Genomic DNA, 24425 nt, shown 5'->3' on the forward strand with positions numbered 1-24425 from the left:
TATATATATACAACATGTAAAATTCTTATACATATTGACTTATTATCCAATTACTTTACGTATGTAGATGAATTTTTCGTATTAAGTTAAATTGGAATATTTTTACTGTGTATTTCGAATAACTAAGTTATGTGAGAATTGTCTATATTCGACATGTGGATTTTTGAGGATCCAAAAATATTGAAGAACGTAAGATTTTTGGTTTACAAGTCATCTACTTGTCAACATACGCAACCTGATACAACTTGTTTGTTGTGTAAGGAATAACGTAAAATTCTCGTCAAATTCTGATAAGCATTAGTACCAAAAATGTTCAATATTTGATGGTCTTATACTCTATATAATAATTATCTTATTTCCTTTGTGGTAACATGTATAAGTGGCGGAGCTAAAATTATCTTATACAACTTATTTAATTATTCCGTCCGAAATTTACTATTCTGTACTTATTCAGTAAAAATTAAACCACACATGAAGTATAAGTCAAATTGCTGAATTAAATATGGTAAAATTGTCTCCATATAACATATATGGTACATATTTCGGCGATGAAAGTAGCCACTAATGATATTAGAATAGGCCGACTATATCGCATTTTTTTGGAGGTGCGGCTTCTCCGAATCATGCATGAGTGCGAATGCTTTGCGCATTGAATTGCAACCTGCCGTAATTTATGCTCTATGTTCGCCTCCCACACAATTGAAGGGATAAAAAAAGTACGTAGTTGGTCACCATCAATTTATATATATGAAACCTAATCAAGTGATTGGCAAGTAAATGATGCAATCAAGCAATAAACGACACTTCCGTACTAATATAATCCATATTATAATCTCCCTTATGACATCTATCATTCACTTTTATATTTAGTATTGCCCCAAGTGGATAAAAGTGCTCTTTTTTAATTATTTTGTCTGTGCAAGCTTTTTTAACTTGAAGTACTTGTTTGGTTACTAGAATAATAATAATAATAATAATAATAATAATAATAATAATAATAATAATAATAATAATAATAACAACAACAACAACAACAACAACGAAAAAGGTCCAAAATTGTCCCTACATCATTTGGTTGCATTTTTATTTTCGGAATAAGTAATACTGCTGTAATTTTATATTAAAAATCTTGACAATTTTATTCCTCCCGGTAAATACTTGTCTGCATTTGTTGTTTACATCAACCCCAATAATTTATCCTTAGCATTTAAAAATTAAAGTAAAAATACACATCACTTAGTCATAGTTATGTAATTAAAAGAATATAAAAACATTAAAATAATTATCTTATTTTCACTGATTTGGTGTAAATATCGAATGAAGGTAAATTTTTTATATTCCTGCATTATAGCCCCGTATAGTTGTTCACGAACCAAATGACCCCTAAATCATGAATTGATTCAACTGTAATTGTAGCATTGACATATAGTGTGTGTATATACAACAACAACAACAACGATCCAGTATAATCGCACAAGTGGGGTCTGGGGAGGGTAATATGTACACAGACCTTACCCCTACCCTGAGGGGCAGAGAGGCGGTTTCCAGGAGACCCTCGGCTCAAGAAAACAACAAGAGACGATATATTAATACTATCAATAGACTCATAATAAAATAACATAAAATATAAGAAATATAGGAAATACGAGAAAGATGGAAGGTATAATAATATCCAGCAGATAAAGCCCTGCATCAGTAGCTGACCAGTAGCATCCTAAGACTAACTTCCAACTGGCTAGTCTCACTCTAGTGCGCTGTAGAAATATTCACAACTTCCCCCTAACCTACAACCTTAATGCTCGACCTCCACAATTCCCTATCAAGGGCCATGTCCTCAGTAATCCTAAGTCGCACCATGTCCTGCCTGATCACCTCTCCCCAATACTTCTTAGGTCTCCCTCTACCTCTCCTCGTGCCCACCACAGCCAGTCACTCACACCTCCTCACCGGTGCATCAGTGCTCCTCCTCTGAATGTGCCCGAACCATCTGAGTCTTGCTTCCCGCATCTTGTCCTCCATGAGGGCCACACCCACCTTCTCTCGAATATCTTCATTCCTAATCTTATCCATCCTTGTATGCCCGCACATCCACCTCAACATCCTCATCTTTGCTACTTTCATCTTGTGGATGTGTGAGTTCTTAACCGGCCAACACTCGGTCCCATACAACATGACAGGCCTAACCACTGCTCTATAAAACTTACCTTTTAGTAAAGGTGACACTTTCTTGTCACACAGGACTCCCGACGCTAACCTTCACTTCATCCACCCCACCCCTATACGGTGTGTGACATCATTGTCGATCTCCCCGATCCCCTGAATAACTGACCCAAGGTACTTGAAACTACCCTTCTTAAGAATGACTTGAGAGTCAAGCCTCACTTCCACTCCCGCTTCCGTCGGCTCGGCCCCAAATTTGCACTCAAGGTATTCCGTCTTCGTCCTACTTAACCTGAAACCTTTAGACTCAAGGGCATGTCTCCAAACCTCTAGCCTCTCGTTGACGCCGTCTTGTGTCTTGTCAATTAGAACTATATCATCAACAAATAGCATGCACCATGGCACCTCCCCTTGAATATGATGAGTTAGTGCATCCATCACCAGGACAAATAGGAAAGGGCTGAACGCAGACCCTTGGTGCAACCCCGTAACAACCGGAAAATGCTCGGAGTCGCCTCCTACTATCCTAACCCGAGTCTTAGCTCCATCATACATGTCTTTAATCACCCTAATGTAGGCAACCAGGACCCCTTTAACCTCTAAGCAGCTCTATAAGACCTCCATAGGAACCCAATCATACGCTTTCTCTAGATCAATAAACACCATGTGGAGATCCTTCTTCTTATCCCTGTATTGTTCCACCATCCTCCTAATAAGGTGGATAGCTTCTGTGGTAGATCGCCCCGACATGAACCCGAACTAGTTGTCTGAAATAGACACCATCCTTCACACTCTCATTTCTACCACCCTCTCCCAAACTTTCATGGTATGACTTAGTAATTTGATACCCCTATAGTTGTTACAGCTCTGGATATCGCCTTTGTTCTTATAAAACGGAACCATTGTACTCCACCTCCACTCTTCAGGCATCCTATTAGTCTTGAATATAACATTAAATAACCCAGTAAGTCATTCCAAGCCTGCTCTACCCACAAACCACCAAAGTTCAACCGGAATTTCGTCTGGCCCGGTAGCTCTGCCCCTTCTCATCTTACGCATTGCCTCCATGACCTCATCGACCTCAATGTCCCTACAATAACTTAATTCATGGGGACTATCGGCATTCCTCAATTCACCTAGTACAATATCCTGATCCCCTTCTTCATTTAGAAGTTTATGAAAATAGGTCTGCCATCTCCTCTTAATCTGGTCATCCCCCATCAAAACTTTGCGGTCATCATCTTTTATGCACCTCACTTGGTCCAGATTCCGAGCCGTTCTCTCTCTCACCTTAGCGGGTCGGAATAACTTCTTCTCCCCGCCTTTGTTCCCTAGTTCCTCATATAGACGAGCAAAAACTGCCGTCTTAACCTCCGTTACTGCCATCTTCGCCTCCTTCCTAGCTACCTTATGCCTCTCACTATTCGCTCTCTTCTCCTCCTCGCCAGTGCTCCCTACTAACCGCAGGTAAGCTGCCTTCTTTGCTTCCACTTTACCTTGGACAACTGCATTCCACCACCAGTCTCCTTTGTGGCCACCGGTGCGGCCCGAAGATATCCCTAACATATATATATATATATATATATATATATATATATATATATATATATATATATATATATATATATATATATATATATATATATATATTAAATATCAAAAACTTAGAACTCATCAGTTTGGATTTTAATTCTCAGCTGAAATTGTAAACTAAATTTAAATAAATCATAATTTGGCCTAATTCGATTTGATTTTAGTTTAAAATGTTTCAATCTGGAAAACTGATTAAACAAATTCGTGCATATCTATAAGACACAAACCGTGTATATATGTTGACCCTCCTAAAAAGGAATGAGTCCAGGGAAAAAAAAGGAATTAGTGTAAGTCATTTAAACTTAGTCAAAACTTTCGTTTTCCTTTAAATAATATAATTTCTAACAAGACAAAAAATTCAAAGCTGGATTAAATAAGAATTTACTTATTTACGTAGTAGTTCACCACCAGAGTCACGAGACTTTCAAACCTCGATTGAAAAGCATCAATATGTAGGGTATTGACAAGGAGTCAAGGACACAAGAATTAATATACAAAACATTAATCCTGCTTTACTTTACAGCTCGTCAAGAAATTATGTTGGTTGGATTATGTTTAAAATCTTTGTGCAAGGCAAAACAACATAAACAAATTGTGTTTCCTTAAGAAATTTAATATTTTTGTAATTGTCAAGGTTTTGGATTAATTCATCCCAAAATAGAAAGAAATATTATTCTGTAATACATGTGTTAGAATCGAAATAAGTCAGGTTTCATGAGGAAAATAGTAAAGCAAGCCTTCAACGACGATAAATAATACAACAAACGAGAAATATACCAAAAGAGATACAAACATTTAACGTACGTGGTTCGATCAATTGATCTACGTCTGCAGATGGAGATGAGCAATCCACTATATAAAAGAGAGTACAAAATAACGAGAGAACAACCTCACGAAGAGGCAAACACAAGTGACATACTAACACTTGTCCCGTAAAGTTCTCCCCCTAAACACGACTCTCAAACCCGATATGGCTATATTGTGGATGCTTATGAATGAGAAGGAAGGATCCTCAATTTATAGAGGTCTAAAACCTTTCCCTACAAGAAAAAGGACTAGCCAATATGGAAGATTTATAATTTACTTCTACGAGAAGGAAAATCCAATTATGGTAAATATGTTGCCCTTTCCTTCAAGAGATAGGAAAACCAAATATGGTAAGAAAATTAGGACAACACCTAACAATTCTCCCCCTTAGCCTAAATTTTCTAACAAAATAAACTTGATTCACCTTCTTCACATAACCTTCAACATGCCGCATCTCCAAATCTCCATCGCAAAGTTTGTCTCAAAGTGAGTAGTACTCCGATCAAATTTCTCAAACAAAAATTATGATTACCGTCAAATAGGTTGCGATTAGAACTGAACCCGTCAAGATGAACCTGTCTTGAATCTTGCTCTGATACTACTTGTTAGGACCGAAAAAGTCAGGTGTCATGCAGAAGCTAGTAAAGTAAACCTTGAACGACGATAAACCACATGACAAAAGAGAAATATACCAAAAGAGACATGAATATTTAACGCGGTTCGGTCAATTAACCTACGTCCACAGCGGAGATGAGCAATCCACTATATAAAAAGAGAGTACAAAATATCGAGAGAACAACCTCACATAGAGGCAAACACAAGTGACACAATAACACTTATCCCGTAAAGTTCTCCCCCTAAACACAACTCTCAAATCTCTTATGACTACATTGTGGATGATGTTGAATAAGAAGGAAGGATCCTCAATTTATAGAAGCCCATACCTTTTCCTCCAAGAAAAAGGACTAGCTAAATGTTCTATGTTTCCTTCTAAGAATAGGAAAACCCAATATGGTAAGAAAATCAGGGCAACACCTAACAACTCTCCCCCTTGGCCTGAATTTTCTGACAAAATAAATTTGATCCACCTTCTTCACATAGCCTTCAACAGGTCGCATCTCCAAATCTCCACCACAAAATATTTCTGAACGTGCGTAGCACACTGGTCAAATTTCTCAAACAAAAATCACGATTATCGTTAAATATGTTACGGCTAGAACTGAACTCGCCAAGATGAACCTGTCTTGAACCTCACTCTGATACCACTTGTTAGGACCGAAATAAGTCAAGTTTCATGCGGAAGCTAGTAAAACAAACCTTCAACGATGATAAATCATACAACAAACGAGAAATATACCAAAATAGACACAAACATTTAACAAGGTTCGGTTAATTGACTTACGCCCCCAAATGAAGATGAGAAATCCACTATATAAAAGAGAGTACAAAATAACGAGAGAACAATCTCACGAAGAGGCAACCACAAGTGACATACTAACACTTGTCCCGTAAAGTTCTCCCCATAAACATGACTCTCAAACCCCTTATGACTACATTGTGGATGCTACTGAATGAGAAGGAAGGATCTTCAATTTATAGAAGCCCAAACCTTTTCCTACAAGAAAAGGACTAGCCAAACATGAGAGATTTATAATTTTCTTTTACAAGAAGGAAAACCTAATTATGGTAAGTATATTGCCCTTTCTTTCAAGAGATAGAAAAACCAAATATGGTAAGAAAATCAGCACAACACCTAACAACATGACATGGAAATTACAGAATTTCGAGAACTCAACAAACGGCAACAAATTATACTAACACTTACTTTTTGTGCTTTGAGAATATGCAATATGCAGAAGAGAGAGGGGAGAGTGTCTTCAAATTTTCGGTGTAAAAATAAGGCCAAGCCTCTAAATTTATAGCCAAGTAGTTAGAGACTCAACAGGTGCAAAGGAACTTGTTTGGAAATAGGTTTCTGTTTGGCAGAAATATTCAAACCGCACGCGAATAATATTAGAAAAAATAAAAAAATAATGGAAAAGAAAATAAATTTAGTCCAAAAAATTTATCAATCAAATCATTTTGATCGAATCCAAAGCCGAGCTAGCGATGACAATGATATGATAAAATTTTCTCTTTTCTTTACTCTTTAAGAGCTAGAAGAAGTGTCTCTCCATATAAATACATTTCGTTTTTCTCCAATTCTTTTCTCTCTATTTCACTTTACACCTTAACTCAAGCTCCAACATACTCTTCAAAAATGCAATTGGACTCCTACTGATATTGAATCCTTAACAAATACATTATTTTTGGAGAATTTGATACATACCTGAAGGCCTTTAATTTTAAAAGAACTCGAACGACATAATAGAGAAGTGGAAACTGCAATAACAAAGAAAATTCAAGAAATAGTGACATATCAAGAATTTAGACTCTATGTGTTATGAGTTGGTAAAATTTATTCTAAAATGTACATGTAATTCTATTTATGCTAGATTTTCGTACATATATATAAGAAAAATATACTCTTTTAATATTTTTGGTCCTTGTAATATCTGGTTAAACATATTTAACATTAATTTAATTATTTGAAATATGTACTTCAAATTTAACGAGTTATTAGTTATTAAAACATTTAATTAATAAGGTATATATAATGTTACATTTATTACTGTTGCTTCTTGTTTGAGGGTAGTATAAATATCGAAAATAATCTAAATATATAACATATATCCTATCTAAATGGACCAAACCACATATTTTATTTTAATTCAAGAATAAATATGCTCAGTGAAATAAAATTACTAATAACTGAATGATTATATATATAAACATCACATCACTGAATTTGATAACCAACTAACTTATTTATTGAATCCGCCACAGAAGAAATCCTCGTCAAAGTTGTACAGAGACGTGTTCTATAGTCAATATATTATTCAAAAATAGATTTATATAAACCCTTTCAATTATCTTCCCCAATCATTTATTCTTTGAGTGAAACCATTCCTAAAGCTTTTTGCTACCTTTTGCATCTTCTTCCTTCAAACTACTGATCCGTAGTTCGAAACTGAAGCGTAGTTATTATTGTTTCTTCAAACTATTGAGGCGTAGTTCGAAACTGAAGCATAATTATTGTTGTTATTGTTCCTTCAAACTACTGAGTCGTAGTTTGGAACTGAAGTGTAGTTATTGTTGTTAGCTTCAATTATGGCTAAAATTTGTCCGGAATTATTGTTACAACAATCTTCTTCTTCTCCTTCTTCGTCGTCGTCTCCTTATGTGACATCAATAAGAGAAACATTTACTATATGGATGAAATCTTTAGTTTTCCATGGAAATGGTTGTACTGTCTTTAATTCTAAAGGTGAAATTGTTTTTAGAGTTGATAATTACCAAGAAAGTTGTAGAGATGAAGTTTGTCTAATGGATCTCAAAGGCCAAGTTCTCTTCTCCATTAAAAGAGAGGTAAAACATGACATAAATTCACTATCTTTTGAATGTTTTGCATGTATATTTCAACAAATTGAAATAGGATTTAAGCTATATGCACGGATACTATAAACTTTATTTTTACACTATTAATATAGTTTAACATATTTTAAAAAATACTTTTCTTGACTCGAGGGTCTATATGGAACAACATCTCTATCTCACAAAAGTAGTGGTACGGTTTGCGTACACCCACCAGCCTCATTACCATCTCACAATTGGATATGTTGTTGTTGTAGTATATATACGTAGTTTAACATGTGATCATACGTTCAACATCTTTGCTAGGTTACCATGTATTGCTAGGTTACCATGTGACCAAGAGGTCGTGGGTTCAAGTCGTGGAAACGGTCTCTTGCAGAAATGCAGAGTAAGGTTGCGTACAATAGATCCTTGTGGTCCAGCTGTAACAACCCAGCCTGCTACTGATATTGTCTGCTTTGGGCCTAGGCTCTCACGAGTTTAAAACGCGTCACTAGAGTCTAAGACCTGTCTACTATATATCCAGCATCTCTTCCGTATTTTGTCGATGTGAGATTCGCCTAGGGTATCACTCCAGCCCTTCCCCGGACCTCTAGTGGGAGTATTAGTGCACCAGGCTGCCCTTTATAGAGATTTATGAGTAATTATCTTACCACTAATCTGATTGTCTAAATATTTTTTACACCATCCGAAATACTACTGAGAACTTAAGCTTATTTTAACTAAATGTATATTTTTTTTAATTTTTGTACTAAAGTTATTTTTTTTTCTCTCTTCAGAAACTACGAGTTCTTGGTCGTTGGAATGGCTATGGTTGTGGTGGAATAAAAGGGAGGCCATTGTTTCAAGTAAGGAGGAATGGCATGTTTTCAAGAGAAGATGTCATATGTAATGTTGGATGTGATGAAAATGTAGGAAATAATTGCTACAAGATTCAACAATTGGACAAAAAATCATCATTTAAAGTCACAAATACTGCTGGCCAAGTTGTTGCCGAGGTTAGTACATATATAATTCTTTGAATTTTCGCATTCATAGAAATAATATGAATATAATTATATATATTGACAGTGTAAAATTTTTTGTATGTTCTAATTTTTTTTTGGGTGTATTTGTAGGTAAAACAGAAGAAATCATCAAAAGGAATTGGCTATGGTGATGATGTGTTAACTCTAGAAGTTGAACCAAATATAGATCACTCTTTAATTGTGGCTCTTGTGACAATATGTGGCTTAATTCATGGCAAATTATGACCAACACCAACAATTTCTTATAAAATTTATTGATTTATGCGTGTCATTCTCGCGCATGAATCATGCTAATTAATTTTTTTGGTATCGAGCCAATTCTATCGGATGTCCCCGAGGGACTAGTAAATTTCTATAGAATTTCAAGATTCATCGACTTCTAGACCAATAAATGAACTACCATTCTGATTTAAGAATACATTTTATATTTGATCTCTTTGTAAATATCAAGATTGTAACGTCAAACATACAACTATACAAGTGATTTCTCCTTAACAAGCTTGTTTAGGGCTTAATTTTGTAAAGGGAAATTCAAATGTACAATACACCATATTCTTTTATTTGTTTGCTTTTAAATGTTTCTTTATTTATATAAGGTAACTTAGTGTATTCTTTATTCCATTGATAATATAAAATCCATGTCTTTTTTGGAGGTGTTTACTATATAATTTTTGTGACAAATGATTCCACAATTGCCTATTTACCTTAACTAGCTAGAGAGAATTCAATTTAAACAACATTTATTTTTTTACTTTTAAATGATTGTATACTCCAAAAAAGTAGACACTAAATTGCTTTTAAGTATATTCAACATGAAAGGTAAATATACCTATAAAAGTTATTAAAATTTCAAAAAAGATATTAAATATTAAATTCAAAGATTAAGAAATATAATGAGTTCAGTCCATCAAATTTAAATTTCGGATCTATTTCTACTAGGTGCAAACCTAGCATATAAAATACGAGTTCGACTGAACCAATAACTTTGTTGGAAATCCTTTTTAGTAGAGTTTGCACTATCAAAGATGGATGGAGTTTATTGACTATGAGTTTAGCTGAAATAAGTATCTTCAACACACAAAACATAGTTATATATATAAAAGTTATTGAAATTTCAAAAAAATATTAAATATTAAACCCAAATATTTTTAAAATATATGAGTTTAGTCCACTAAATTTTAATTTCGGATCTGCATCTACCTGGAGCGAAACTAGCATGAAAAGTAGAAGTTCGACTTAACAAATAACTTTGTTCCAACCCCTATATATTTGTTGAGAATTTTACTAAATATTATATATTCAGAAGCCGTAAATTTTAAATTTTAGAATTCATAAACGTCAAATTTTGAATTTCTCTCTAATCTCTGTTTGTGTAGAAAGAAAAACAACAATCTCGTTGATAAATTTATTGTAGTTTAGTACTACTATTTTTGGAAACAGACTACGTGGAAAATATTTGTATACATTTTAGTAAAAGACCATTTGTAAATGACAAGCTGCTGGACGGCGGTGTTCAACCTTCTTACGTTCCTACTATAATAATATCCACCATATGAGAATTGAAAACCACACATTTGCTTTGATATAGTCTATTTTTTTTATTTATAAAAATTATAGATAGTGCGGAGTAGGAGAAGGAGAAATGAGGAATAAGATTCACTACTAGAAATTCGGCAAAGCCCGATCACGGCCGACCGATCAATTTTGGTTGGTTAAAAAACCGACCAAAAAAATGATTAAAGTTGGTCGGTTTTTCAAAATATTTTATTTTTTAATTCTTTTTTACGAAACTGACCAACTTTGGTCGGTTTTCTTTGGCACAAAAATGCGAGAAACTATTTTGGGTCCCGAGAAATTTATTTTTTGAGAAACAGACCAACTTTGGTCAGTTTTTCATTTAATATAAATTAAAATTAATATTTAAAAACCTACTGAAATCAGTCGGTTAATTCGGCCGGTCATTTTAAAAAACCGACCAACTATGATCGACAATATTATTTTCTAATAAAACCGACCAACTCTAGTCGGTTATTTTCGTGCGAAAATATAATTAAAGAGTATAAATGAAATAAAAGACTGTCTTAAACCAAAATGTATCAATGGTCTAGTGGTAGAATAATATCTTACTACACTACAGACCCCAGTTCGATTCTCAGATGGTGCATTTTTTAATTACATAATTAAAATACCGACCAACTTTGGTTTTTTTTCCGGCAATTTTTTTTTGAATTTAATTGACCGACCAAAGTTGGTCGGTAATTTCCGACTAACTTTGGTCGGTATGCCCTTCCGACCTTCAAAATATCGTCCACACGTAAATGGTCGCGTTTTGAATGGTTATTGGCCATTATCGACCAACTTTGATCGTTTTTTTTGGAGCGATTTTGCCCGAATTTCTAGTAGTGATTACAAGATGCATCGAATTCTTACAAATAAGATAAAAGTTCATTAGATAGCGGCAGAATAGCCTAAATGACACCTATACTTGTGCCACTTTGTCATTACGGTCCCTGTGTTCAATAAAGTTTCATCCAGACACCTGAACTCAGTCAAAACATGTATTTTAAACTCCTCTGACCATTGACTGAGCTTATGTGTCATTCATTTTGCTGAGTCAAAAAAATAAGTGATGACACGCTTTAAAAAGGAGAGTGGAGAATGGATATATTTATCTTGATTTAAAAATAATAAAGAATAACCATAAAAAAGAAAAAGAGTAAATTAATTTCCCAACCCAAGTACTCTACCCGTTTCCCAACCCTTCGTCCTTATTCCCCTTATTTCTCCCCATCTTCTTCCCCCCCTCTTTCTTGTTTACAGTAAAATAACAGGTGCACCCCTTTGTGGATAGTTAGGAACAAAATTAATAGTACAAAAAGAAGAAGAATTTTCTTTGAGGGAAGCTAAATAAGCAGATTTGTTAATGAGGTTAAAGTTTTTAAAGATATCAAAAAGCTATGGCCAAGTAATTTTCGTGTTCATCTATCCATTGTGGTCATGGGTTTTCCAAAAGAGTTCGGTGAGTGGAGAAATAGGTAGTGGAGTGCAGTAGTGATTATTTTCCAACGATCTGGTTTTGCTTTGTGCTGGTCGACAGTGAAATACTTCCAGCGATATAGTTCTTTATTTTCTAGTGATGGTACGATGCTCGTTGGTTGTTGCCCCTTTTTGCGTCTCAGTAAATTCTAAGATTACACTGGTTTTACCTAAAATAGTGAGAGTAAAGAGATGAAGTAGGATATTTTTTTTTATTTATCAAAATTGAATAGTTTCCGGTTTAAGATTGTGCTCAAAAAGGAGGAAAGAGAGCAAAACGATAGAGGCGACTCCGATTTTCCGGTTGTTTTCCGGTGATAAGTGTCGCCGACAGCATAGGAAGATGGGGATGGATTTGAAATATTATTAAAAATTAATTTTTAAATAAATAAAGATGTGGCATTGATTTATCTAATGTGGACATGATATTTTCTTCATGCCAAAGTGGTTTAAAATACATATTTTGACTGAGTTCAGGTGTCTAGATGAAACTTTATTGAATATAAGGACCGGGATGATAAAGTGGCACAAGTATAGATGCCATTCTATTCTGCCTTAGATAACTAACAAACTTAGCTACTAAAATTTTTCGATATATAAAATATAATTCGATACGAAGCATAAGAGAAAAATAATTATAAAAAAAGTATAATCTTAAACATGTCATAACATTTTAGAGATAAAAATAGTGAATACGCGCGGCATCATCAGTACTGTTGCAACTGTGTAGGGCAAACTGGTTTCATCCATATTGGTGCAACTATTGCTTATAACAGGGACATGGTTCTTAAACGATTTAAATGGCGTCGATCAAGGAAAAATTAAAGGCTAATGTTCTATTTTTTAGGTGATATGTATATGCATACGAACACAATGAACAATGAAATATGATGTATTATATATCCAATTCATTTTTTTTAGTAATTAAGGTACCTATAATATTCGGCTAAGAAATGTTTTTTTATTTGTTGAATAATATTAGATGTTTTTAATATTTCCAGGCAATTGACAGAAATATACATGTATTAAATAAAAAAAATTAGGTTGCCATGAATCAAACCGCATACTGTCACAAGGGCCACAATTAAGGAGTGATCTATAATTGGTTCAACTTCAAGAGTTAACACATCATCACCATAGGCAAATCCTCTTGACGATTGCTTCTGTTTTACCTACAAATTATAAATCACCAAAAATTAGAACATAGAAATTAATGTTTTTCTCTTTCATATATAGCTAAAAGAGATTAATTTTTATATAGTATAAACAAATTTTTACGCTATCGAAAAAAGGGTATCCCTGTACATAAGGTATTTTGCGTTCATGCAACGTTCGAGGAAGGGTCACACCCCAAAGGGTGTGATGCAGATAGCCTACCATTTGGAATAATAAGCTGGAAGATAGCGAAAGGCGCTACAACAAATTAATTAAAATACACATATATTTACGCTGTGAAAATTCAGAGAACTAAGTACTAACCTCTGCGACAACATGACCAGTAGTATTTGTAACTTTAAAAGATGATTTTTTTATCAAATTGTTGAATCTTGTAGCAGCTAATTCCTACATTTTTAGTTTAAACGGCCAAAAACTCGTGGTTTCTGGAAAAAAATTAAACAAAATAATACATTAGGTTTCCAATTTCTGGACATCTACTACATACAAAACGTTCAAAAATTTGTAAAATTCTGTCATCTACCACTAAGAAGTATGGTGGGACGTATGAAACGCATCGACCTTAACTAGAAGTCTTGAATTTAAGTCCTAAAAAGGGAGGTACTTCTCTTTTAGTGAGCCCACAAAGCGCGCGAATTCGGATTAGGTGGGCCAGTAGGTTTCAAATACCTGATGCATATACCAACAACAACAAAATACACAATATATTTCTACAGGTGGAGGTTTGGAGAGGGTAGTGTCTATGCAGACCTTATCAAAGACGAATCTAGGATTTAACTTTTATGGGTTCAACAGTTAAGGTTTTTAGCATTGAACTCATTATATTTTAAAGATGTGAGTTCATATTGCTATATACTTCAATACTGTAACGAGCCGGCCGGTCGTTTCATGAGTTACCGCTCCGTTTCCCCCATTTCTGCTTCTTTATGTCCTGTTCAGCTGTATTATGTGGTATTTGGATGGTTGGTTCGAGTTGAGAGTGATTTTGTAGAGGAATGAGTCACTTAGTCTCTTTTGAGTAAGCTTAAGTTGGAAAAGTCAACCGGATGTTGACTTATGTGAAAAAGGTCTCGGATGTGAATTCCGATGGTTCGAATAGCTTTGTTAGGTGATTTGGGACTTAGAAGCGTGATCGAAATGTATTTTGGAGGTCCGGGGTAGATTTAGGCTTGAATTGGCGAAATTAGAATTTTGGCATTTTCCGGTTGGTAGTGAAAATTTTAATATCGGGGTCAGAATGGAATTCCGAAAATTGGAGTAAGTCCGTTGTGTCATTTGGGACGTGTGTGCAAGAATTCAGGTCATCCGGACGAGGTTTGGTAGACTTTTTGATTGTTTGCGAAATTTGAAAATTTCTAAGTTCTTAGGCTTGAATCCGAGGGTGATTTGATGTTTTGATGTTGTTTTGAGTGTTCCGAAGGTTGGAACAAGTTTGAATGATATTATGGGATGTGTTGGCATGTTTGGTTGAGGTCCCGAGGGCCTCGGGAGGTTAACAGATCAAATTCTTGTTTTGGGGAGTTGCAGATTTCTTCAGGTTTCTATTTTCAGAGATTTGTCCTTCGCGTTCGTGAGAGGGCTCTCATGTTTGCGAAGGGATGTGGAGTGAGGCAGGTGAAGTACTCTTTGCGTTCGCGATGTTGGTTCCGCATTCGCGAAGGGTGAGGCAGACTGTGCATCGTAAACATGATGTAGGTCCCGCGTTCGCGTAGGGATGTTGGAGCAGCTGGGGGACCTGGTAGTTGTTCATCGTGTTCGCGAAGGCTTGGGCAGCTGAAGCTTTGTGTTCACGTGAAAGGCTTCAAGTTCACGAAAGAGAAATTATTGGACAATGGAATTTTGTGCTTCGCGAACGAGAGGGAGCTAGCACGTTCGCGAAGAAGGAAATAATCCCTGGGCAGAATGTTTAAATAGTTGCCTTCGCGATTTTTAACCCATTTTCCACCATTGTTGAGCGGTTTTGAAGCTTTTTGAGAGGCATTGAAGAGGGAATCGAAGGGAAACACTTGGAGGTAAGATTTTTGAACTCAATACTCGATTCTATAGTGATTTCTAACTAATTAGATATGAAATTAGTGGGATTTAAAGCCTAAAATTGGGGAATTAGGGTTTGAAATTGGAGAGTGTAAATTGGAAATTTAAGGGGCCATTTGAGGTTCGATTTTGATGTTCTTGGTATGTACGGACTCGTGGGAGGATAAGGATTCTATTGATGTAATTTTTATCAGATTCCGAAATGTGGGCCAGGGAGTCAGGTTTTACCAATTTCGGGATTTTTGATGTAAATTGATTTTTTTCGCATGGGCTTCGTTCCCTTGGCATATATTGATGTTATGATTCTAATTTTGGATAGATTCGACGCGAGTTGAGGCTGAGTTGAGAGGAAATGGCGTCGCGGAGTAGTATTTCATCCGGTTTGAGGTAAGTAACGATTGTAAATCTAAACCTGAGGGTATGAAACCCCGGAACTTCGTACTGTTTTGATAAATGAGGTGATGCACATGCTACGTGACGGGCGTGTGGACATGCACCCGTAGGGAATGTGACTTGGTCCGTCTTGTGGCGACTGTATAGTTGCATAATTTGATATACTGTATATAGTATCCATGTTTTTTAGAAAGGAATTTGTTAACTCTGGCCGAATGCCATGTTTGGGGCCCTGTGCCGAACTGTTTAGACCCTTAGGGGTATTTTACTACTTTTCTCACACTGTTTTGATTTGAAAGCATATTCTCAGTCAAGGTTTACCTGTTTATTGTTAATCCGGTTTCATTACTCTATTTCTTAATAGATGAAAACTATTTGGGATGAGTTTTTCTGATTTTTCACTGAAATGTCCGAGTGGTCGTGAGGTTAATGACTAAGAGAGGTTGAGGACCTAATAGTGAGGGTTATATATATATAGGTCTGCACATCACAGTGATATTTATATATATATGGATCAGGCTGCACGCCGCTGTGATACATATATTGGATCGGGCTGCGCACCGCAGCGATATGACGCTTGGGCTGTAGGAGCCCCTCCAGAGTCTGTACACCCCCAGTAATCATAGTCGACTATATAATATAGATCGGGCTGCACGCTGCAACGGTTATTATTATTATTATTATTATTATGGGATATCTATTAAGCCGGAGTGTTGAGTGTGAGTACTGATTGACGAGAGTTGAGTCACGAGTGACTGCGGGGCTTGCCCCGAGAGGTTATACTTATGAGTGATGTGATGAGCTTGTTTATGAGATTTTCTGTTTTCACTCTTCTTTTATACTAAGCCCCTATTGAAAATATAGAATCTATGTTTTAAAGGATTTTCACTGAAACTGGAGTTTTTACAAGGTATTTGGTTATTGAACTGTAGATTTTGACTTTGATATTTCTGTTGAGATTCCTGATTAAGTATGCATATGATTTTTTAAATGCTCGTCACTGCACTTAGACTTTATTTACTTTAGTTACTTATTGAGTTGGCGTACTCACGTTACTCCCTATACCTTGTGTGTAGATCCAGTGCCCGAGCATCAGAGTGAGAGCTTCCAGCACTCTCAGAGTCTTATCCGGAGATCGCAAGGTCGCTGCACGGCGTTCGCAACCCTGCCTTTCTCCTTCCTATCCTAGTACTTTGTATTTTAGACTTATTTTGTATTTAGAAGATAGTGTAGGTGTACTTAGTGGCTCATGATCAGTGACACCAGATTCAGGATGTGTTGATGTATTTTTGTACTTGTATCCGCGTATTTCTCTTGATATTTTAAAATGAAAGAATTGAGACTTAATTTGTTTAGAAAAGTAAATTTTACAAAAGATCTTCCATCTGGTTTGTGTTGATTCGGTTGGCCTAGTACTGTGATAAGCACCATCACGATCGGGTTATTTGGGGTCGTGACAAGTTGGTATCAGAGCCTAGGTTACATAGGTCTTACGGGTCATGAGCTGGTTTAGTAGAGTCTCACGAATCGGTACGGAGATGTCTGTACTTATCCTTGGGAGGCTGTAGAACCTTTAGGAAAAACTTTATATTCTTGAATTCCTGTTGTGCGAATCTGTTGATTCTAGTACTAAACTTCTGTTATTCTATTCTCTCACAGATGGTGAGTACATGTGTTACCGGTCAGGACGGACGACCGCCAGTACCAAAAGCTGGGGCCATTAGAGGCCGATGACGCAGATGAGGTCGTGGTAGGGGCAGGGATGTATCCCGCACAATAGCTAAGGCAACACCTGCAGATCCACCAGCTGCCCCAGTTCATGATCAGGTTCCAGTTGGTGATGCTCCAGCAGGACTAGATCGGGCACCGGCTGTGCCTGTTGTGATTCCAGGCCTTCAGGACCTAACCCAGATTCCATCAGTGTGCACTGGCCTGGCTCAGGCAGTCTCAGTTACTACGGCCGCAACTACTTCTCAGGCTGGGGGAGGTACTCAGACTCCCCCTGCTCGCACACCTGAGCAGGTTGTGCAGGGACTTCAGACACCGGGGGCACCTCCAGCCCAGTCGGTTGCACCAGTCTAGGATTATGTGGTACCAGTTATGCCTGACGACGAGTAGTGTCGATTGGAGAGGTTTGGTAGATTTCAGCCTCCAACTTTTAGTAGTGCAGAGGGTGAGGATGCCCAAGGTTTCTTGGACAAGTGTAAGAGGATTCTTCGTACAACAAGTATTCTGGAGACCAGCGGGGTAGCATTTGCTACTTTTCAGTTTTCTGGAGCTGCCTTTACTTGGTGGGAGGCTTATGAGAGGCGTAGGCTTGTTGATGCAGCGCCCCTTACCAGTTCTCCATCCTCTTTTTGGAGAAGTATATGCCATAGTCTCGCAGGGAGAAACTGCGCAGGTAATTCGAGCAGTTGCGTCAGAGTGATATGACTGTGACACAGTATTAGATGAGGTTCTCGGAGTTAGCTCACCATGCTGTTTGGTTGGTTCCTACGGATAGAGAGAGAATCAGGAGGTTCATTGATGGCCTCACATATCAGCTTCGGATTATCATGACCAGGCAGAGGGTGTCAGATGCTACTTTTAAGGAGCTTGTTGACATTGCTCGCGAGATTGAGTCAGTTCGCTGCCAGGAACGAGATGAGAGAGAGGCCAAGAGGCCTTGGGGATCTGGTAGTTTTGGTAGTGTTCCTTCGAGAGGTGAGTTTCAGCACGGCAGAGGCCGTCCGTTCAGACATGCTTAGTTAGCTCGCCCAGTTCATCATGGGGCATCATCGGGCCATGGTTCTCCCAGCTCACATCAGGGCCATTCATCACTTAGTGCCCTACCAGCCCAGAGTTCGTCCGTGCTCCATCGATTTAGGGTTCTTCCATGCTAGGTCCTTCTACTGGTGATTCCGGTGCTATGGGTTCCCTTCAATCCCCGTTCCCCGCACCAGGGAGTTCGTACGAGTGTGGAGAGTTTAGACATATGAGGAGGCAGTGTCCCCATATTCTTGAGGGTCTGTCTCAGCAGAGGAGTCAGCCCTCGACTTCAGCTCCAGTTACTTCACCACCCGCCCAGGCAGCTAGGGGTAGGGGTCAGTCAGCTAGGGGTTGCCCCAGAGGGGGAGGTCGATCAGGTGGGGGTCATGCCCATTTCTATGCACTCCCAGCCAGACCAGATGATATTGCTTCAGATGCTGTGATTACAAGTATTGTCGCAGTCTGCCACAGGGATGCCTTTGTATTATTTGATCCTGGTTCCACTTTTTTATATGTGTCATCATATTTTGCTCGTTATTTGGATACGCCCCGTGAGTCTCTTGTTTCATCTATTCGTGTATCTACTCTGGTGGACGATACTATTGTTGTGGACGGCGTATATCAGTCATGTGTAGTGACTGTTAGGGGTTTTGGAGACCCGAGTGGACCTTTTGTTGCTTTGTATAGTGGACTTTGATGTGATATTGGGCATGGATTAGCTATATCTGTGTCGTGCTATATTAGACTGTCTTGCTAAGACAGTGACGTTGGCTATGTCGAGGGTTCCACGGATTGAGTGGCGAGGTTTGACTAATTTTGTCCCTAGTAGGGTGATTTCGTTCTTGAAGGCCCATCAGATGGTTGAGAAAGGTTGTCTTTCATACTTAGCCTTTGTGAGAGATGTTAGTGTAGAGACTCCTAGTATTGATTCTGTTCCCATAGTAAGGGATTTTCCCGATGTGTTTCCTGCAGACCTGCCGGGCATGCCACCAGACAGGGATATTGACTTTGGTATTGATTTGGTGTCGGGCACTCAGCCCATTTTTGTTCCACCGTATCGTAATGCACCGGCGGAGTTGAAGGAGCAGCTTCAGGAACTCATTAATAAAGGGGTTTATTCGGTCTAGTGTGTCGCCTTGGGGTGCGCTTTTTCTATTTGTTAAGAAAAAGGATGGCACGATGAGGATGTGCATTGATTACAGGCAGTTTAACAAAGTTACAATCAAGAACAAGTATCTTTTGCCTCGTATCGATGATTTATTTGACCAGCTTCAAGGAGCGAGAGTGTTCTCCAAGATTGATCTCCGTTCAGGGTATCACCAGTTGAATATCAGGGACTCGGATATTCTTAAGACAACTTTTAGGACCTGATATGGTCATTATGAGTTCCTTGTAATGTCTTTTTGGCTGACCAATGCCCCAACAGTATTCATACATTTGATGAATAACGTGTTTCGACCGTATCTCAACTCGTTCATTATTGTATTCATTGATGATATTCTGGTATACTCGCGTAGCCAGGAGGAGCACGCAAAGTATTTGAGAGTTGTGTTGCAGAGGTTGAAAGAGGAGAAACTTTATGCAAAGTTCTCCAAATGTGAGTTTTGGCTTAGTTCAGTGTCTTTCTTGGGACACATGGTGTCCAACGAGGGTATTCAGGTTGATCTAAAGAAGATAGAGGTGGTTCAGAGTTGGACCGGGCCATCCTCATCCATAGAGATTCGCAGCTTTCTTGGTTTGGCAGGTTATAACTGTCGGTTTGTTCAGGGATTTTCATCTATGGCATCACCCTTGACCAAATTGACTCAAAGGGTGCTTCATTCAGGTGGTCGGATGAGTGTGAGGCGAGCTTTCAAAAGCTCAAGACTGCCTTGACTACGACTCCAGTTTTAGTTTTGCCATCAGCTTCAGGTTCATATATATTGTATTGTGATGCTTCGAGAGTGGGTATTGGGTGTTTGTTGATGTGGGGGGGGGGGGGGGAAGGGTAGAGTTATTGCTTATGCTTCTCGTCAGTTGAAGCCCCATGAGAAGAACTACCCTATTCAAGATTTGGAGTTGGCTACCATTATTCATGCATTGAAGATTTGGAGGCATTATCTTTATGGTGTGTCTTGTGAGGTGTTTACTGATCATCGTAGCCTCCAGCACTTGTTCAAGCAGGAGGATCTCAATTTGAGGCAATGAAGATGGTTGGAGTTATTAAAGGACTATGATATCACTATCTTGTACCATCCGGGAAAGGCCAATGTGGTGGCCGATGCCTTGAGTAGGAAGGCAGTGAGTATGGGCAGTTTGGTATATATTCTTGTTGGGGAGAGACCTCTTGCAGTTGATGTTCAGGACTTGGCCAATCGGTTTGTGAGGTTGGATATTTCAGAGCCTAGTGGGGTCTTAGATTGTGTAGTTTCTTGGTCTTCCTTGCTTGATCGCATCAGAGAGCACCCGTATGATGATCCTCATTTGCTTGTCCTTAAGGACATAGTTCAGCCCGACGATGCCAGAGATGTGACTATTGGTGATGATGGGGTATTGAGGATGTAGGGCCGGATATACGTGCCCAATGTAGATGGGCTTCGGTAGTTGATTTTGGAGGAGGCCCATAGATCGCGGTATTCCATACATCCGGGTGCCGCGAAGATGTATCAGGATCTAAGACAGTATTATTGGTGGAGGAGAACGAAGAAAGATATTGTGGGATTTGTGGCTCGGTGTCACAATTGTCAGCAGGTGAAGTATAAGCATCAGAGATGGGGTGGCTTGCTTTAGCAGATGGATATTCCAGAGTGGAAGTGGGAGCGGATCACCATGGATTTTGTAGCTGGACTCCCACGGACTTTGAAGAAGTTCGATGCTATTTGGGTGATTGTGGATCGGCTAACCAAGACCGCGCACTTCATTCTTATGTGTATTACCTATTCTTCAGAGTGGTTAGCAGAGATCTATATCCGAGAGATTGTTCGCTTGCATGGTGTCCCAGTTTCCATCATTTCAGATAGAGGTACTCAGTTTACTTTGCAGTTTTGGAGGGCCATGCAGAGAGAGTTGGGTACTCAGGTTGAGTTGAGCACAACTTTTCACCCTCAAACGGATGGGCAGTCCAAGCACACTATTCAAATATTGGAGGATATGTTGCGCGCTTGTGTTATTGATTTTGGTGTTTCATAGGATCATTTTCTACTGCTCGTGGAGTTTGCATATAACAACATTTATCAATCGAGTATTCATATGGCTCCATATGAGGCTTTATATGGGAGACAGTGTAGATCTCCAGTTTGTTGGTTTGAGCCGGGTGAGGCTAGGCTATTAGGTACAGACTTGGTGCAGGATGCTTTGGACAAGGTGAAGGTAATTCAGGAGCAGCTTCATACAGCCGCAGTCGAGACAAAAAAGTTATGCTGTCAGGAAGGTTCGTGATGTGTCCTACATGGTTGAGAGAAGGTTCTATTAAAGGTTTCGCCCATGAAGGGTGTTATGAGATTTGGGAAGAAGGGTAAATTGAGTCCTCGATTCATTGAGCCTTTTGAGGTGCTTCGGAGGATTAGGGAGGTGGCTTATGAGCTTGCTTTGCCTCCCAGCTTATCGAGTGTGTATCCGGTATTTCATGTTTCTATGCTCCGAAAGTATATTGGCAATCCGTCTCATGTTTTGGATTTCAACACGATTCAATTAGATGGTGATTTGACTTATGTTGTTGAGCCAGTGGCTATTTTGGAGTGTCAGGTTTGAAAGTTGAGATCAAAGGATATAGCTTTAGTGAAAGTGTAGTAGAGAGGTTGATGTTTAGCTTAAAGCATATATATTTCTATGTATATCGCTCATATTTTACTTTTGTTTCATGAATTTGGGATGTTAAATGCTATGATTTATATTAATCTGAAGTGTTTTTATGTGTAGGAATGATTCGGGAGCAATTGGGGGGCGAAACGCGCAAGATTTGAGCCAAAACGAACAAAACCAAAAAATTTGGCATTTGGGCGCCACAGGCAGCGCCTGGCGCCACCTGTGGCGCTGGAGACAAAACAGAATTTTGAGGCAGCGCCTTGGTGGGCGCCTGGCACTACCCAGGGCGCCGATGACGTGATTTTTGTCCTATTTTGCTCGGGACATGGTTTATTTGGACCTAGACCTATCCAACACGTATGAAAGAAAGACTAAGCCTATTTTTGAAGGGAGAGACACCACGTTGGAGGAATAATACACACAAGAAACATCCGGGAGCAAGAACATCTCAGATTTCTTCATCTTTTCTAGTATTTTCAATTATTCAAAATTTATGCAATTGTTTGCTAGTATTATGAGTGGCTAAAAAACCCATTGTTCTGGGATTGTGATTTAGCCATTAATATTGTTGTTTAACGTTGACTTAACCTCGATTATAATTCACTAATATATGGTTGTTTCTTCAATTCTGTGATTAATTGCTTAATTGTCTGGCCAGCAGTTAGGTTCTATTTACTATCTATGCTATGGTTGGGAAAGCCGTGTTTAGATTAGAGAAGAATTGAAGATAGCATGATCTTAACCCCTTAGGGGGAGCGAATTTGTGGTTAGGATAGGAATATACCTAGTCACCGTGCTTAATTAAATATCGTAATCTTAATGTGTTCTTAATAGATTGATTTCATAGGAATATATGCGTTAATCTATTTTGAATAGGCGAGTAATACTTCGGGAGAAGGCTACAAGAGCAATTATTCGATTAATTAGCAACCATGTTTGAATTGTATGAAAGAGAGAGTCAACTAGAACAGAATAAGATTGGTGAATCGATCACAACCTTGGAATATTTGTCTCTATTGAATAGATAACAATCATTCTACTGCTTGATAATTTAGTTATTACTTAGAATTGTAGTTTAGTATAATTAAACTCTTGAACTCAAATTTAGCCTGACTAAATAACAATATTGGTGAGTTAGTGCGTAGTTGATATAAGTCTCTGTGGGTTCGATACTCGACTTATCATTTTATTACTTGTACGACCACGTATACTTGCGTGTGCGTTTGGGAGCAACAAGTTTTTGGCGCCGTTGCCGAGGACTTAAAAATTAGCTACTTTGCTGACTTAAGCTTTATTAGTTATTTGTTCAAGTTTTAATTTTCAGTTTACCTTGTTTGTGTTAACACAGGCTCTTCTCTTGAATGCGGAGGAGTAGAAGCACAAACAATCTCCTTCCTCTTGATCCTGAAAATGAACGGACACTTCACAGAGTGAGGAAGAAGGTCGAATCTAGAACTAGAATAGAAAGAGAGTTGGACATCGTAGTTCAACCACAACCAATAGAGATGGCAGGTAATGCAGAGCATGCGGTGATAGAATCCGCAAGGCCCTTGCTAATATGACTCAGGCTATTGTGAAGCCTAAGATCACATGGCATTTTGAACTCAAACAGTACATGGTACAACAAGCAGTCTACAGGGCAATATGTGGGTCTATATCATGAAGATCCGCAGAGGCAAATTCAAAATTTCTTGGAAATTACGAACACCTACAATTATCCAAACATTTCCAAGGACTATGTTAGGCTGACACTTTTTCCCTTTTCACTATTGGGGGAAGCTAAGGAATGGTTAAAGAAAGAGCCTGCGAACTCAATCCACACTTGGGATGATCTAGAAAGGAAATTCTTAATCAAGTTTTTCCCCACCAAGAAGACAAAGTCATTGAGGAGTCAGATTCTTGGGTTCGCACAACGAGATGGCGAGACACTTCGTCAAGCCTGGGAAAGATAAAAGAAGCTACTCAGAGATTGCCCGCACCATTATCAGACATATGAGGTATTTGGACACACTTTTGTTGTCGGGATATATGAGGCCTCAAAGATGAATCTTGATTCAGCTTGTGGGGGTAGTTGCATGGCAAAACCATATAGTGAAATTCAATTCTTGCTAAATAACTTCACTGCTAATGATCATAACTGGAAATGAGATGGGGATTCACGCAAGGCAAGTAAACATAAGGCAGTCGGGTTGA

At 38.2% G+C, this 24425-nt stretch overlaps 1 protein-coding gene across 1 annotated transcript; it reads left to right on the plus strand.

The window, feature by feature from the left end:
* Nucleotides 1–7531: 7531 nt before the first annotated feature.
* LOC107802072 (protein LURP-one-related 4-like) lies at nucleotides 7532–9622 on the plus strand. Its single transcript, XM_016625513.2, has 3 exons — nucleotides 7532–8028; nucleotides 8814–9032; nucleotides 9153–9622. The coding sequence occupies exons 1-3, from the start codon at nucleotides 7771–7773 to the stop codon at nucleotides 9285–9287; spliced, it is 612 nt and encodes a 203-aa protein (XP_016480999.1). The 5' UTR covers nucleotides 7532–7770; the 3' UTR covers nucleotides 9288–9622.
* The last annotated feature ends 14803 nt before the right edge of the window (nucleotides 9623–24425 follow it).

This window comes from Nicotiana tabacum, chromosome 5 (genome assembly GCF_000715075.1).
Source record: "Nicotiana tabacum cultivar K326 chromosome 5, ASM71507v2, whole genome shotgun sequence".
NCBI lineage: Eukaryota > Viridiplantae > Streptophyta > Magnoliopsida > Solanales > Solanaceae > Nicotiana > Nicotiana tabacum.

Coding starts and splice junctions, on each gene's coding strand:
- LOC107802072 (XM_016625513.2), top strand. CDS start 7,771: ATGGCTAAAATTTGTCCGGAATTATTGTTACAACAATCTTCTTCTTCT. Junction 8,029..8,813: donor TCTTCTCCATTAAAAGAGAG/GTAAAACATGAC, acceptor TTCTCTCTTCAG/AAACTACGAGTTCTTGGTCG. Junction 9,033..9,152: donor CTGGCCAAGTTGTTGCCGAG/GTTAGTACATAT, acceptor GTGTATTTGTAG/GTAAAACAGAAGAAATCATC.